The following is a 16822-nucleotide window of genomic DNA, read 5'->3' on the forward strand; positions in this document are numbered from 1 at the left end:
TTCATCTGTTTGCCCTACCCTCAGACTTTGCCATCTGGTATCTGCATTTAGGGTGAGATATAATGAATCATCTGGCAGGGCAATCAGTGTTAACTCCTCACCCAGCTACAATGCCATGGCTGAAACATTGCCCTTTCTTTCATTGACAACTTCCTGATATGAACATTATCCTTCATAAACGTGTCATTTTTTGGTTGATGTTTGGGTTCTACAATACACATCTAAATTGACCATTTAAAACAAAATTATATTACACAGCTACAAATGGCAGAAGAAGAATATGAAATTATAAACTACAGAAATTAGGTGTAATAATGGCAGAAAGCGAAAACAAACTCCTTCATTAAAAACAAAACCCATAATGTGAACTTTCTGTAAAATAGTTATAGTGGAACATCTCCCATAGTGTAAAATGCAAGACCCAAGAGTCAGTGTAATGGTTAAAGAGGAAAGTTTATAGGGTGAATGAGGAGTTAACGTCCATAGCAGTCAACAAACGGATGAGAAAGGAGACTATGTCTGGAAAGGGTGGAGATTTCCTTGTGTGACAAGCGCACACACTCACACTTTACACTGCACTATGACACAGTAGGTAACTTATTGCCTTATTGCACTCTCTCACGCACCCACACTCTACTTTCAAGCATTTTTTTCAACCCCCACAAAAATACAGACTTTGGGTCTATCCCACATCTATTCTGAGAGGTAAAAGATGTGATTCATAGACGATTGAGGACACTTTCTGCAACAGCTGTTTGAGGTGAGGAGTATGTCTCAGAGTGATTTCTCCTATATGTATGACCTAATGTACAGCCAAGGCGAGCGCCTTATACTGTCTGCTTTCAGGTGTGTACATGTGCTGTCTTAGCTTATTCTAAAATGTGGATTATATCATTGGAATATACAGTTTTATATTTGATGAATTACTCAAGTATTTCAAATTTGATTTTGTCCATTGTGGCTTAAGTAAGAAAATGTAAGTGCTTGTTTAGTCATTAGTTTCCTATGCTGCAGGTCTCCTCCATTGTCTCCCTGTATGATGTATTTCTTCTTATTTTCCTCCAAATCACACAGTGTAGCTAAATGCATCCAGTGCTCAGCTACCATTGAGCTGGTTGTGGCCTGGCATCTCCTGGAGATTTCTATCTATTTCTGGCTGTCTCACATGTCTGTAATTTTAGATCTCTGAATTGTTGGTTGGGTAAGGATGCGGTCAACGTGTTATGTATGCGCGAGTGCATATATATCTGCATACTCATATACAGTATATAACTATACTCATATATCTAAATATACATGTGATTAGATATGATATATACATACTGTATATACGGTATATAACTGGGTGAAGGTGGCCGAAAGATGCTTTGGAAAGCATCTTTCAACAGGCTGAAATAGGTTTGAATCTGTTCAAGCAACCCCATGGATTTAGGAAACCCTATTTGAATAACATGCATTTAGACAAAAGCATTTTCCTGGCTATTAATTAAAATGTACGGACAGCTATTCTGTTTTACATAACATCATGTCTGCATACCATCTACTTCTTATTGTGTGAAAGTTTTATTGTCACAGCTGGCAATATTAAAGCATTGACAAAATCAAAATATGCTAATAAATTAAATAATTTATATAATATATATATATATATATAATGTACTGTGTGTATATATGTGTATACATGTGTATATATATAATATATTATAGATAGATAATGGCATATATACATTTAGGTCAAGAAATATTTGGACAGTGCGCGGCCTCTATTTTTTATATAAAATTAAACAACTGAGATACAATTGAAGTGTAGACTTTTTATTAAAGGGATTGAACAAAAATATCCTGAAAAACATTTAGAAATTGCAATTATTTTTCTACAAAGCCTCTTTATTTTAGGTGCTCAAAAGTAATTGGACAAATTAACTTTTCCATTAATAAAATTCAGTATTAATACTTTGTAGAGAATCCTTTGTAGGCAATGACTGCCTGAAGACAGGAAGCCATGGACATCATCAAACGCTGGGTTTTCTCCTTGGTGAAGCTTTGCCAGGCCTTTACTGAAGCTGGCTTCAGTTGTTGCTTGTTTGTTGGTCTTTCTGCCTTACGTTTTTTATTAAGCAGGTGAAATGCATGCTCGATGGGGTTGAGATCTAGTGATTGACTCCACCATTGCAGAATATTCCACGTCTTTGGCTATGTGCCCACTGTCAGGAAATGGCAGCTATTTAGATACAATGTATTTTTGCTGCGTCCAAAATGTTGCACTCGAATCACGGAGTTAAATCCGCATGTGTTCAGTGAACCATGTGGATTTACCAAATCCAATAAATGGCTATGGGTGAAACTATGCAGTGGAGAGGCTAGTCTCCGCTGCGGATAACTGACATGCTGCAGCTCATAAACCCACACCGTGGGTGAGTTTACGCAGAGTTAACCCCTTCCCGACCCATGACGCCAACGTAGGCGTCATGAGAATCTGTGCCAATACGACCCATGACGCCTACATTGGCGTCATGGTATAAATAGCATTCCTGCGGGTCATTGAAAGGTCACCCAACCCGCAGATACAGGACCCTTTGTGTTTCACCCCAGGGGGGTAGCTTTGCCCCCTCGTGGCTGTGATCGCTCTGATTGGCTGTTGAAAGTGAAACAGCCAATCAGAGTAATAGTAATATTTCATCAACGAAATTTGATGAAATTTTACAATCCAACCATGGACGATGCTGAAATAACACCGGGCATGGCTGGAGACACCGATCCGACCCCCCCACAACTGACGGGGCAATCGGCCCCCACCACCGAATGACAGCGGCGATCTGCCATCACAGTCATCATCTGCTCCCCCCCTCCCCTTCGCTCCGTTCCCCCCGCCTTCTGATCATCTCCCCCAGTACCCTCTGAGTCCTGCTGTGGCTCCTGGTGTCCCGCCGCCATCTTCCAAAATGGCGGGCGCATGCGCAGTGCGCCCGTCGAATCTGCCAAAGATTTCATTCATTCATTTTGATCACTGTGATAGATCCTATCACAGTGATCAAAATTAAAAAAAATAGTAAATCACCCCCCTTATCACCCCTATAGGTAGGGACAAATAATAAAATATTTTTATTTTTCTATTAGAGTTAGGGTTAGAATTAGAGTTAGGGTTAGAATTAGGCTAAGGGTTGGAATTAGGGATAGGGTTGGAATTGGGGTTAGGGTTGGAATTGGGGTTAAGATTAGGGTTAGGGGTGTGTTGGGGTTAGGGTTAGGCTTGTGGTTAGGGTTATGGTTAGGGTTGGGATTAGGGTTAGGTGTGTGTTGGGGTTAGGGTTATGGTTACGGTTGTAATTAGGGTAAGGGTGTGTTGGGGTTAGGGATGTGGTTAGAGGTGTGGTGGGGTTAGGGTTGGAGTTAGAATTGAGGGGTTTCCACTGTTTAGGTACATCAGGGGGTCTCCAAACGTGACATGGCACCACCATTGATTCCAGCCAATTTTGCGTTCAAAAAGTCAAACGGTGCTCCCTCCCTTCCAAGCCAGGACGTGTGCCTAAACAGTGGTTTACCCCAAAATATGGGGTATCAGCGTACTCAGGAAAAATTGCACAACAACTTTGGGGGTCTCATTTCTCCTGTTACCCTTGGGAAAATAAAATATTGGGGGCTAAAAAATTATTTTTGTGGAAAAAAAAATGATTTTTTATTTTCACGGCTCTGCATTATAAACTTCTGTGAAGCACTTGGAGGTTCAAAGTGCTCACCAGACATCTAGATAAGTTCCTTGGGAGGTCTAGTTTCCAAAATGGGGTCATTGTGGGGGGTTTCTACTGTTTAGGTACATCAGGGGCTCTGCAAACGTAACATGATGCCCGCAGACCATTCCATCAAGTTGGCATTTCAAAACGTCACTACATCCCTTCCGAGCCCCGACGTGTGCCCAAACAGTGGTCCCCCCCACATTTGGGGTACCAGCGCACTCAGGACAAACTGGACAACAACTTTTGGGGTACAATTTCTCTTGTTACCCTTGTGAAAATAAAAAATTGCGGGCTAAAAAAATCATTTTTGAGGGAAAAAAATGATTTTTTATTTTCACTACTCTGCATTATAAACTTCTGTGAAGCACCTGGGGGTTCAAAGTGCTCACTATGCATCTAGATAAGTTCCTTAGGGGGCCTAGTTTCCAAAATGGGGTCATTTGTGGGGGAGCTCCAAAGTTTAGGCACACAGGGGCTCTCCAAACACGACATGGTGTCCGCTAACGATTTGAGCTAATTTTCCATTCAAAAAGTTAAATGGCGCTCCTTCCCTTCTGAACGCTTCCGTGCGCCCAAACAGTCATTCCCCCACATATGGGATAACTTCGTACTCAAGACAAACTGGAAAACAATTTTTGGGGTCCAATTTATCCTGTTACCCTTGGGAAAATAAAAAATTGTGGGCTAAAAAATCATTTTTGAGGGAAAAAAATGATTTTTTATTTTCATGGCTCTGCGTTTATAAACTTCTGTGAAGCACTTGGGGGTTCAAAGTGCTCACTACACATCTAGATAAGCTCCTTGGGTTTCTAGTTTCCAAAATGGGGTCATTTGTGGGGGGGTTTCTACTGTTTAGGCACATCAGGGGCTCTGCAAACGCAACATGACACCCGCAGAACATTCCATCAAAGTCTGCATTCCAAAATGGTGCTCCTTCCTTTCTGAGCTCTCCCATGTGCCCAAACAGTGGTTCCCCCCACATATGGGGTATCGGTGTACTCAGGAACAATTTCACAACAACTTTGGGGGTCTAATTTCTCCTGTTAGCCTTGTGAAAATAAAAAATAGCGGGCTAAAAAATCATTTTTAAGGAAAAAAATGATTTTTTATTTTCATTGCTCTGCGTTATAAACTTCTGTGAAGCACTTGGGGGTTCAAAGTGCTCACCACACATCTAGATAAGTTCCTTAAGGGGTCTAGTTTCCAAAATGGTGTCACTTGTGAGGGTGCTCCAATGTTTAGGCACACAGGGGCTCTCCAAATGCAACATGGTGTCCGCTAATGATTGGAGCAAATTTTCCATTCAAAAAGCCAAATGGCACTCTTTCCCTTCGGGGCCCTGCCGTGCGCCCAAACAGTGGTTTATGACCACATATTAGGTATCAGTGTACTCAGGAGAAATTGCCCAACAAATTTTAGGATCCATTTTATCCTGTTGCCCATGCGAAAATGAAAAACTGAGGCTAAAAGAAAAGTTGTGGGGGAGCTCCAATGTTTAGGCACACAGGGACTCTCCAAACGCGACATGGCAACCGCTAAATATTCCAGCATATTTTCCATTCAAAAAGTCAATTGGCGCTCCTTCCCTTCTGAGCCCTGCCGTGCGCCCAAACAGTGGTTTATGACCACATATGATATTTCGGTGTACTCAGGAGAAATTGTCCAACAAATTTTATGATCCATTTTATCCTGTTGTCCATGTGAAAATGAAAAAATTAACGCTAAAAGAAAAGTTTTATAGGAAAAATTAAAATGTCCATTTTTTCCTTCCACGTTGCTTTAGTTCCTGTGAAGCACCTGTAGGGTTAATAATCTTCCTGAATGTAGTTTTGAGTAGCTTGAGGGGTGCAGTTTTTAGAATGGTGTCACTTTGGGGTATTTTCTGCCATATAGACCCCTCAAAGTGACTTCAAATGTGAGGTAATCCCTAAAAAAAATGGTTTTGTAAATTTTGTTGTAAAAATGAGAAATCGCTGGTCAACTTTTAACCCTTATAACTTCCTAACAAACAAAAAAATTATTTCCAAAATTGTGCTGATGTAAAGTAGACATGTGGGAAATGTTATTTACTAACTATTTTGTGTTCCATAACTCTGGTTTAACAGAGTAAAAATTCAAAATGTGAAAATTGCGAAATTTTAGCCAAATTTCTGGGTTTTTTTCACAAATAAACGCAAAAATTATCGACCTAAATTTACCACTAATATATGAAGCCCATTATGTCACGAAAAAACAATCTCAGAATCGCCAGGATCCATTGAAGCGTTACTGAGTTATTACCTCATAAAGGGACACTGGTCAGAATTGCAAAAAATGGCCAGGTCATTAAGGTCAAAATAGGCTGGGTCATGAAGGGGTTAAATAGAAGCACAGTGGGCATGGTATTTTTTATAAATCCCATCCACTGTGCTTCTAATGCAGAACGCAGCATTTTGGACGCAGCGCAGGTGAGCTGCGTCCAAAACACTGCTATTACTGATCGTTGGCACATATCCTTTGCCTTAAAAAACTCCTGGGTTGCTTTAGCAGTTTGTTTTGGGTTATTGTTGGGTTTAGGGTTGGGGCTAGGGTTACGGTTGTGGTGTTGGGGTTATAGTTGGTATTGTGGGGGTTACAGTTGTAGTGTTGGGGATAGGGTTGTGTTGGGGTTACGGTTGGGGTGTTTGGGTCAGGGGTAGGGCTGTGTGTTAGGGTTGGAGTTAAAATTGGGGTGTTTACACTGTTTAGATAGATCAGGGGGTCTCCAAACACGACATGGCGCCCGCCATTGATTATAGCCAATTTTGGGTTCAAAAAGTCAAACGGTGCTCCCTCCCTTCTGAGCCCTGCCATGCACCCAAACAATGGCTTTCCCCCAAATACAGGGTATCGGTGTACTCAGGAGAAATTGCTCAACAAATTTTGTGATCCATCTTCTTTTGTTACCCTTGTGAAAATAAAAAACAGTTTGTGTCTAAAGTAAATTTTTGTGAAAAAAGTAAAATGTTCATTTTTTCCTTCCACTTTGCTTTAGTTCTCATGAAGCACCTGAAGGATTAATAAACTTCTTGAATGTGGTTTTGAGTACCTTGAGGAGTGCAGTTTTTAGAATGGTGTCACATTTGGGTATTCTCTGTCATATTGACCCCCCCCCCCAAACTCACTTCAAATGTGAGGTGGTCCCTAAAGAAAAGTTTTTGTAAATATTGTTGAAAAAATGAGAAATTTCTGGTTAACTTTTAACCCTTATAATGTCCTAACAAAAAAAATTGTTTCCAAAATTGTGATGATGTAAAGTAGACATGTGGGAAATATCATTTATTAACTATTTTGTGCGATATGACTCTGATTTAAGGGCGCACAAATTAAAAGTTTGAAAATTTCAAAATTTTCAAAAATTTTGCCTTATTTCCATTTTTTTCGTTAATAAACACAAGTCATATCGAAGAAATTTTACCACTAACATGAAGTACAATATGTCACAAAAAACATTAAGTACAAAATTGGCTCTTTCACTAAGGCTATGTGCCCACATTGCAGAAATGCTGTGGAATTGTCCGCAGCATTTCCGCAACTCCCCGCCATGGGTAAAACACATGTGTTATGATGAGTCACCGAAGGAGGAAAAAACAAAATACCAGCTAAGTCCAGAAAAACCAGAGGGGTTGGCAGCTATCGGATTGCAGACCCCTGAACCTATCCACAACAACTAGCAGTAGCCGTGGGGGGTTCCTACGGTGCCCTAGACCCCTCGATCACAGCCGGAGAGCTACATAGCCTAAAGACAGAAAGGGGAAAAACTAAATTGCCTCAGAGCAGATCCGAAAGCAATAGGCAGCCCCCAACATATAATGACGGTGAAGCAAGATGAAAACACTAACACAGATAGAAAGATAGGTTGAGCAAATGATGGGGCCCAAGCTAACTACATAGGACAGGATAAGAAAGCTGCTGTCTGCCATCCGCAAAAACCCTATCAAAATGAGCCAACCGACTGATAGGAAAAACAGGCCCTGAAGTCGCTAGGCTTCAAAAGACTATATCAGCACTCAGGTATATTCTGAAGACAGAGCAAAAGATCAACAGATCAGAGACAAAAATGGAATTCAGCTCACCCCCGGCCGGGGATGGCAGAACTCCCAAAAAACAAGGCAAAACAAAACTGAAGAGTACAAAGCAGAGCAGAAAAACTTAGCTTTGAGACGCAGGAATCAGACTGGTCTCCCAGAATCCAGCAGGAAAATCACCAGCCAGGAAGAAGGGCGTCGGCAGCCTTATATCCAGTCCTCAATTCCAGCCACCCAGTTATCATCTAGCTGCCCAGGTGTTTGGTAATCAGTCTCACTACCTTCCTTCACCAGAGGAGGGAGTTCATCAGACCTCAATGGTGAAGGGAAAAATGAACTCACAACAGTACCTCCCCCTTGAGGAGGGGTCACCGAACCCTCATCCATGCCACCAGGGCGATCCGGGTGAGCCCGATGAAAGGCACGCACCAATCTTTCGGCATGAATATCAGAGGCAGAGACCCAGGAATTATCCTCCTGACCATAACCCTTCCACTTAACCAAATACTGGAGTCTCCGTCTAGCCAGACGGGAATCCAGTATCTTCTCTACCTCATATTCCATGTTACCTTCAACCAATATAGGGTCAGGAGGTGCCACCACAGGAACTACTGGTTCAACAAACCTCTTCAACAAGGACTTATGAAACACATTATGAATTTTAAATGTGACAGGAAGAGCCAACCGAAAAGAGACCGGATTAATAATCTCCAAAATCTTGTAAGGTCCAATAAATCTAGGCTTAAACTTAGGAGAAGCCACCTTCATAGCGATATTTTTTGATGACAACCAAACCATATCACCCACCTTAAACTGGGGACCAACGGTCCTATGCCGGTTGGAAAACCGCTGGGCCTTTACCTGGGAGAGAGACAACTTATCCACTACTTGGTCCCAGATCTGGTGCATTCTCTCCACCACAGTGTCAACACCTGGGCAGGCAGAAGCTCCACCTGACCTGAAGAAAATCGAGGGTGAAAACCAAAGTTACAAAAAAAAGTGACATCAAAGTGGCAGAACTAGCTCTATTATTTAAAGCAAATTCGGCCAAGGGCAAAAATGAAACCCAATCATCCTGATCGGCAGAAATAAAACATCTCAAATACGACTCCAAAGTCTGTTTTTTTCTCTCCGTCTGCACATTGGTCTGAGGGTGAAACGCAGAGGAGAAGGACAACTGAATTCCCAGCTTGGAACAGAAAGTCCTCCAAAATCTAGACACAAACTGAACTCCTCTGTCAGACACAGTGTTCTCAGGAATCCCGTGCAAGCGAACCACCTGTTGCAAAAACAAGGGCACCAACTCAGAGGAAGATGGCAACTTAGGGAGTGGTACAAGATGGACCATCTTAGAGAATCTATCACAAATCACCCAAATAACAGTCATTCTCTGAGAGACAGGCATATCAGAGATAAAATCCATTGAAATATGGGTCCATGGCCTCCTGGGCACCGGCAAAGACATCAACAAGCCACTAGAGCGAGAACAAGGTTTAGACCGGGAGCAAGTCCCACAGGACTGCACAAAATTCCTGACATCACGAGACAAGGCGGGCCACCAAAAAGACCGACTCACCAGATCTCTAGTACCAAAAATACCTGGATGACCAGCCAATGCAGAGCAATGAACTTCAGACATCATTCTCTTCCTCCACTGGTCGGGAACATACAACTTTCCACTGGGACAACGCTCAGGTTTGTCCTCCTGAAACTCTTCCAGAGCACGTCTCAAGTCGGGCGAGATGGCAGAAAGAACTACCCCCTCGCCTAAGATGGTAGCAGGCTTAGTCACAACAGGAGAATCAGCAAGGAAACTCCTAGAGAGGGCGTCTGCCTTGACATTTTTAGTGCCCGGAAGAAAAGAGACCACAAAATCAAAAGGTGTGAAAAACAAGGCCCACCTAGCCTGTCTAGGATTCAAGTGCTTGGCCGACTCCAGGTAAATCAAAGTCTTGTGGTCAGTAAGGACCACGACTTGGTGTTTGGCTCCCTCCAACCAATGTCTCCACTCCTCAAATGCCCATTTCATGGCCAACAGTTCCCGATTCCCCACATCATAGTTACGTTCGGATGGGGAGAACTTTCGGGAAAAGAAAGCACAAGGATTCATTTTAGATGTCACAGGATCTTTTTGGGACAACACCGCTCCTGCACCAATCTCAGAAGCGTCCACCTCCACCTGAAACGGGAGTGAGACATCAGGTTGCCGCAAAACTGGAGCAGAAGTGATTCTTCGCTTCAGCTCCTGAAAGGAAGAAACAGCCTCCGGAGACCAATTCAGCACATCAGCACCCTTCCTAGTCAAATCCGTCAATGGCTTGGCAATACCAGAAAAATTAGCTATAAATTTCCGATAAAAATTAGCAAAACCCAAAAACTTCTGGAGGGCCTTCAAAGAAGTGGGCTGAACCCAATCATAAATGGCCTGTACCTTGGCCGGGTCCATTTCAATAGTTGACGGAGACAAAATAAATCCCAAAAATGAAACCCTCTGTACCCCAAAAAGGCATTTCGATCCCTTGACATACAGGGAATTCTCCCTCAAAATCCGGAACACAGTCCGAACATGTTCCACATGAGAGTCCCAATTCTTGGAGAAGATCAAAATATCATCCAGATAGATAATCAAAAATTTATCCACAAAGTCTCGGAATATATCGTTCATGAAGCACTGGAAGACAGAAGGGGCATTAGTGAGCCCAAAAGGCATCACCAGGTACTCAAAATGTCCCTCCGGAGTATTAAACGCCGTCTTCCATTCATCCCCATGCTTAATGCGAATAAGATTATACGCCCCCATGAGGTCAAGCTTGGTAAACCAGCAAGCACCTTTAACTCTGGAGAATAAATCAGAAATCAGGGGTAACGGATACTGATATTTAACAGTAATTTTGTTGAGGGCACGATAGTCAATACAAGGCCTTAATGAACCATCCTTTTTAGCCACGAAAAAAAAAACAGCACCTAAGGGTGAAGAGGATGGTCTAATATGACCCTTCTCCAATGCCTCCTTAATATAGGATCGCATAGCCTCGTGCTCGGGTACAGATAAATTGAAAAGCCGACCCTTGGGGAATTTACACCGCGGGTTCAGCTCAATTGCACAGTCATAACTCCTATGAGGAGGCAAAGACGCAGACTCATTCTCACTAAATACATCATAAAAGTCAGCCAAATAGTCAGGAACATCATGCGACTGGGGAGAGGTGGAGAAAACAGGAGCATCACTAAGGGCACACCGAAAACCCCAACTCACCACAGACAAAGATTTCCAATCCAGAACTGGATTATGGATTTGCAACCAGGGAAACCCCAGAACAATGGTATCATGCAAATTATGCAACACCAAAAATCTGCAATTTTCTTGATGGTCTGGGGTGACCCGCATTACCACCTGGGTGAAAAACTGAGGTTTATTCTTCGCCAAAGGAGTAGCATCAATACCCCTCAAAGGGATAGGCGTCCGCAGAGGTGTCATAGGAAATCCACAACGTTTAGCAAAATCCAAGTCCATCAGGTTCAGAGCTGCTCCTGAATCCACAAAAGCCTTGGCAGAAAATGTGGACAGGGAGCAGATCAGAGTAATTGCCAGAAGAAACTTAGGTTGAACACCACCCACAGAAAACATGTGTGCACAACGTTTCTTTCATTTAGGGCAGACAGAAATAATATGCGAGGCATCTCCACAAAAAAAACATAGCTTATTACACCTTCTGAACTCCTGACGTTGCACCCTAGACAAAACGCTATCACATTGCATAGGTTCAGACATTTGTTCAACAGGTAGCAACATCTCTAGTGTAGTTTTGCGTTCACGTAAACGCCGATCCACCTGAATGGCTAATGACATAGAATCGTCAAGACCAGAGGGAACAGGAAATCCCACCATAGTATCTTTTACAGTTTCTGACAAACCCTTCCGAAAGAGGGCTGCCAAGGCACCATCATTCCAGGTAGTAAGGACCGCCCACTTTCGGAATTTTTGACAGTACAACTCTGCCGAATCCCGACCCTGGCTTAATGCCAACAGGGTCTTTTCAGCCTGATCAATAGCATTAGGTTCATCATACAACAACCCCAAGGCTTGAAAAAATGCGTTCACATTATTCAGAATAGGATCATCAGGTTTCAAAGAAAACGCCCAATCCTGGGGATCGCCGCGCAGCAAAGAGATGAAAATTTTAACCTGCTGCGCGGAGTTCCCCGACGAGTTAGGCTTCAAGGCAAAAAATAATTTACAATTATTCTTGAAATTCAAGAATTTAGACCGATCCCCAAAAAACACATCAGGAGTAGGAATCTTTGGTTCAGCAGCATGTGAATGAGCAAGATAGGCGGAAATTCCCCGCACTTCAGCAGCGAGCTGCTCCACACGATCAGACAATTGCTTCATCTCCATTGAGAGAAAAATTCCCCCTACGGCCTCAGAGATATAGAGGAAAAAATATGCACACAAAAAAAAAAAATTCTGACACTTTTTTTCCTTTTTTTTTTTTTTTACAATTCTCTCCTGCTATTGAGTACCCTAGGATCTGCGGTATGGCTGGTGATTCTGTTATGATGAGTCACCGAAGGAGGAAAAAACAAAATACCAGCTAAGTCCAGAAGAACCAGAGGGGTTGGCAGCTATCAGATTGCAGACCCCTGAATCTATCCACAACAACTAGCAGTAGCCGTGGGGGGTTCCTACGGTGCCCTAGACCCCTCGATCACAGCCGGAGAGCTACATAGCCTAAAGACAGAAAGGGGAAAACCTAATCTGCCCCAGAGCAGACCCCAAAGCAATAGGCAGCCCCCAACATATAATGACGGTGAAGCAAGATGAAAACACTAACACAGATAGAAAGATAGGTTGAGCAAATGATGGGGCCCAAGCTAACTACATAGGACAGGATAGGAAAGCTGCTGTCTGCCATCCGCAAAAACCCTATCAAAATGAGCCAACCGACTGATAGGAAAAACAGGCCCTGAAGTCGCTAGGCTTCAAAAGACTATATCAGCACTCAGGTATATTCTGAAGACAGAGCAAAAGATCAACAGATCAGAGACAAAAATGGAATTCAGCTCACCCCCGGCCGGGGATGGCAGAACTCCCAAAAAACAAGGCAAAACAAAACTGAAGAGTACAAAGCAGAGCAGAAAAACTTAGCTTTGAGACGCAGGAATCAGACTGGCCTCCAAGAATCCAGCAGGAAAATCACCAGCCAGGAAGAAGGGCATCGGCAGCCTTATATCCAGTCCTCAATTCCAGCCACCCAGTTATCATCTAGCTGCCCAGGTGTTTGGTAATCAGTCTCACTACCTTCCTTCACCAGAGGAGGGAGTTCATCAGACCTCAATGGTGAAGGGAAAAATGAACTCACAACAGTACCTCCCCCTTGAGGAGGGGTCACCGAACCCTCATCCATGCCACCAGGGCGATCCGGGTGAGCCCGATGAAAGGCACGCACCAATCTTTCGGCATGAATATCAGAGGCAGAGACCCAGGAATTATCCTCCTGACCATAACCCTTCCACTTAACCAAATACTGGAGTCTCCATCTTGCGTTTTCCCGCAAATCACAAGCGTTTTGCAAGCGTTTTTAGCTTGCTGAATTCAAGCGCTTTTCCAAGCGATTTGAAGCATTGCTTGGAAAAGTGATTGACAGGTTGGTCACATTTGTCGAGAATAGTGCTTCACAAGTGTGACCAACTTTTTACTAAAGTTGCTGCCTATGCAGTATCAATAGTAAAAGATAGAATGTTAAAAATAATATAAAAATAAAAAATAGGGATATACTTACCCTCTGTCGGCCCCCGAAGTTCTCCTGGTCTTCAGCGACGCTGCCGGCAAGTTCCATTCCCAGGGATGTATTGCTCGAATGACCTCTGATGACGTAGCGGTCACACGACCGTGACGTTATCTGGAGAGATTCTTGCAATGTAACCCTGGGAACGGAAGCTGAGGACCGGGAGAACTCCGGGCGCTGACAGAGGGTGAGTATATCCCTATTTTTTATTTTAATTCTATTTTTAACAGGGATATGGTACCCAGGGCCTGGAGGAGAGTCTCCTCTCCTCTAGACCCTGGGTACCATCCGCACATGAAGCGCTCACTTTACGCCTGGTGGGCATGGCCACATGCGTAAAGTGAGCGTTTTAATGTAATCCTATGGCAGCGGAATTGCTGCGATTCCGCAAAATTAATGGACATGCTGCGGATTTTTCCACAATGCGATTCCTCAACGTAAAAATCCGCAGCATGGGCACAGCAACTGCGGAATCCCATAGTATTACATAGGATGCATTTTAACTAGCGTTTTTAAGCGTTTGCGTGCCGGCCTTGCCGCTGAGGAAACGCATAAAAAAACGCAACGTGGGCATACAGCCTAAGGGGTTAAGCATGTTTAAATGTTTTGCAAGAAAGATTCCTTTCAGTGAACGCAATAATTTTATGCACTTTTGTCTGGTGATACCTGTGTTTGTTTTATTAGTTATATTATTCAATAATTTTACCAATATTATTATTTCCCTTCTATTTCTATTATTTGTGGTGTTTGGTATCATTTTCTCTACATATAACTTCTTCTAAAATATTTATATTGTTGTATGACCACAAATCACCTTTGGTATAACTGTATATCTTCTATATTTTACAGCTGCTGTTTTCCCTGAAGTTCTGGCATTATTCTTTGGCAATCCATGACTGATCAAATGTTACCATGACACCAGTGGTGCATCTTGTACCGCTCAGTGGATCCAGTGGGAGGGTGACTGCATCTGACCGTCTTGAGGCAGATAAAGCCAAGTATGTGAAATCTCCACAAGTAATACATCGCAGGCAAAATCCTGCCATCAACACCAACTTCACCCCTGTGCTGTCAAGGAAATCAAAAGCATTACCTTGTAGTTTACAATTGCAAAATGAACACAGTTTTAAGAATCTCCTCAGCACAATTGCACAACAAGAATCCCCTAAGGAAAGTTACTCGGATTTTAACAAGTGTAATGATTTGTTTCAAATTTCTGCTGTATCAAAGCCTTCCTCACCTGAACAAAGGTGTAAACCAGAAACTCATTGCAGTAGCCTCTCTCCAAGTATGCTGAAAAAGCAAGTAAATCTTAATTTTGAGCTTCAGAGAGAACAAATAAGTAGTCCATGTGGCAAATATCCTTTATCCCAGAGTTCTTTGACATCCAATCATGGAAATAACCCACAAAAAGCTCTTGGGTCTCCAACAGACAAATCTCACTGTTTAAGGAGATTGAGTGGTAAAAGAATGAACCGACCAGACTCCCTTATTATTTATAGACAAAAGCGTGATGTGGCATCATCTAGCAAGGAAAACAACAATGAGGAGGCAGGACTGGTCATTCGCCTTCTCCAGGGGACACCACTCTTAAGAAGAAGCTCTCGATTATCACAAAATCCAGCCCGAACCAGCAATCAAGAGGAACCATTATCACCTCCGTTGCAAAGAGGAAAAGGTAAAACTATTGTTTGCCCAACTCCTAGCCCCCCATCCTCTAATGTTAAGGAGATCCAATTAGCAGAGCAGTTGACGTTTACTGATTTGGAAGCTCAACATTTTTTTGAGAGCTGTGGGCTAGAAGGTAGTTTGTTGAACTTGCTTAATAGCTACCAAAAGGGAGAAAATACACCAATGGGCAGCCTGGAATCCATGGATAGAGTGAGCTGTGCTCTTGGTGTTGCAGAGGAAGAGAAAGAAGATAAAGCTCCTGTATCTGTTATTGAGCGAAATGCCCGTGTGATAAAGTGGATATACAGCTGTCATCAAGCACGTAACATTGAAGGGCAAAGAAATAAGCAGCTGACAAGGGAATCTACAGTTTGACATGGTTCATGACCCAACTGAAAGCTACTACAAGCCGTCGATGACTCACTAACATTTCCAGGGCTAAAAAGAAACAGTACCTTTTTACATCCTAAATTATGCTTTCAAATCTTATGAAATAGTTCTAAAGATGAATGTTACTTATATTCCTTTATGCTAGTGATTCTCAACTTTATTACTACCCCCAATGCCATTTTCTGACTCAAAGAAATTTGGTGTAGGTGGCTGATGTAATTATGGTCACTTGTTATAAGTTTGCTCACATATGTTTATTGCTTTGGGAAGCTTCTTTGAACAAGCTGAGATAGGTTTGCCTTCCATATAAAATTCATGTTACCCCTATTGTTTTAGGAAACCCTAGGTGAAAAATATGGATATGAATAAAGCATTTTCCTAACTGCCTAATTAAAATTTATGGACAACTTTTTTTATTTTACATCACATCATGCCTCCATGCCACCTACTTCTTATTGTGTAACTTTTACCATGGCTGCTGGCAATATTAAAGCATTAGGGAAATCAAAATAGGCTAATAAATCAAATAATTTTATTACAGAATTGTCTATGTTCTTAGAATATGCAAAAAAAATCTATTTTAATTAATCTGGCTATTTATTTTTTGGAACATTTTTAAATTTGAAGTTTTCTTTGTTGCTTTGAAGATCACAGTGATGATGGATAAAAAGAAACTTTTAAACACATAAACCTATACAAATTAAAGCCATAGCATCTAAAATAAATTACATTGAGATGGAAAATTTCTTCTGTTTATACTGCTACTGTAAAAACTGGTTACCCAGCTTGACACTAGAGATTCTTTTGATGCCCTGTGTCTCCTATGGTACACCTAATTCTACCTTACTGACCTGACCACTGTGCTCTCAACCTCTGCCTCTAAACCTCTACCAATAATTAATTTACCCATATCTGATAAACACCAAATACCTTTTTAGGTGGCACTTTTTCAGATAATGTTTATCTACCTAAAATGAATTGTGCATTGAATGACACAGCCATATTACCATGTCTTATTTTTTAATTTATTAGATTTTGTATTTTCGCCAACAGTACATACCAACAAAACCTCATGTGTGGGTTTCTTTCATGGCCATGATCACCGAGTGTTTTGCTTTATAAAACATCAATAAAATTATTTGAATAATTGAAGATATTGATAATAAAATCTGGAACGATTCATTTTTATGTC

The 16822-nt window shown here is 42.1% G+C and overlaps 1 protein-coding gene across 1 annotated transcript; it reads left to right on the forward strand.

Annotated features, from left to right (window-relative positions):
* Nucleotides 1-558: 558 nt before the first annotated feature.
* Nucleotides 559-16813, forward strand: FAM110D (family with sequence similarity 110 member D). Its single transcript, XM_073564006.1, has 2 exons — nt 559-760; nt 14419-16813. The coding sequence occupies exon 2, from the start codon at nt 14482-14484 to the stop codon at nt 15613-15615; it is 1134 nt and encodes a 377-aa protein (XP_073420107.1). The 5' UTR covers nt 559-760; nt 14419-14481; the 3' UTR covers nt 15616-16813.
* Nucleotides 16814-16822: the final 9 nt, after the last annotated feature.

The sequence above is a fragment of the Dendrobates tinctorius genome, unplaced genomic scaffold (genome assembly GCF_039654945.1).
Source record: "Dendrobates tinctorius isolate UK_male_01 unplaced genomic scaffold, ASM3965494v1 ptg000422l, whole genome shotgun sequence".
Lineage (NCBI taxonomy): Eukaryota > Metazoa > Chordata > Amphibia > Anura > Dendrobatidae > Dendrobates > Dendrobates tinctorius.

Coding starts and splice junctions, on each gene's coding strand:
- FAM110D (XM_073564006.1), top strand. CDS start 14,482: ATGACACCAGTGGTGCATCTTGTACCGCTCAGTGGATCCAGTGGGAGG.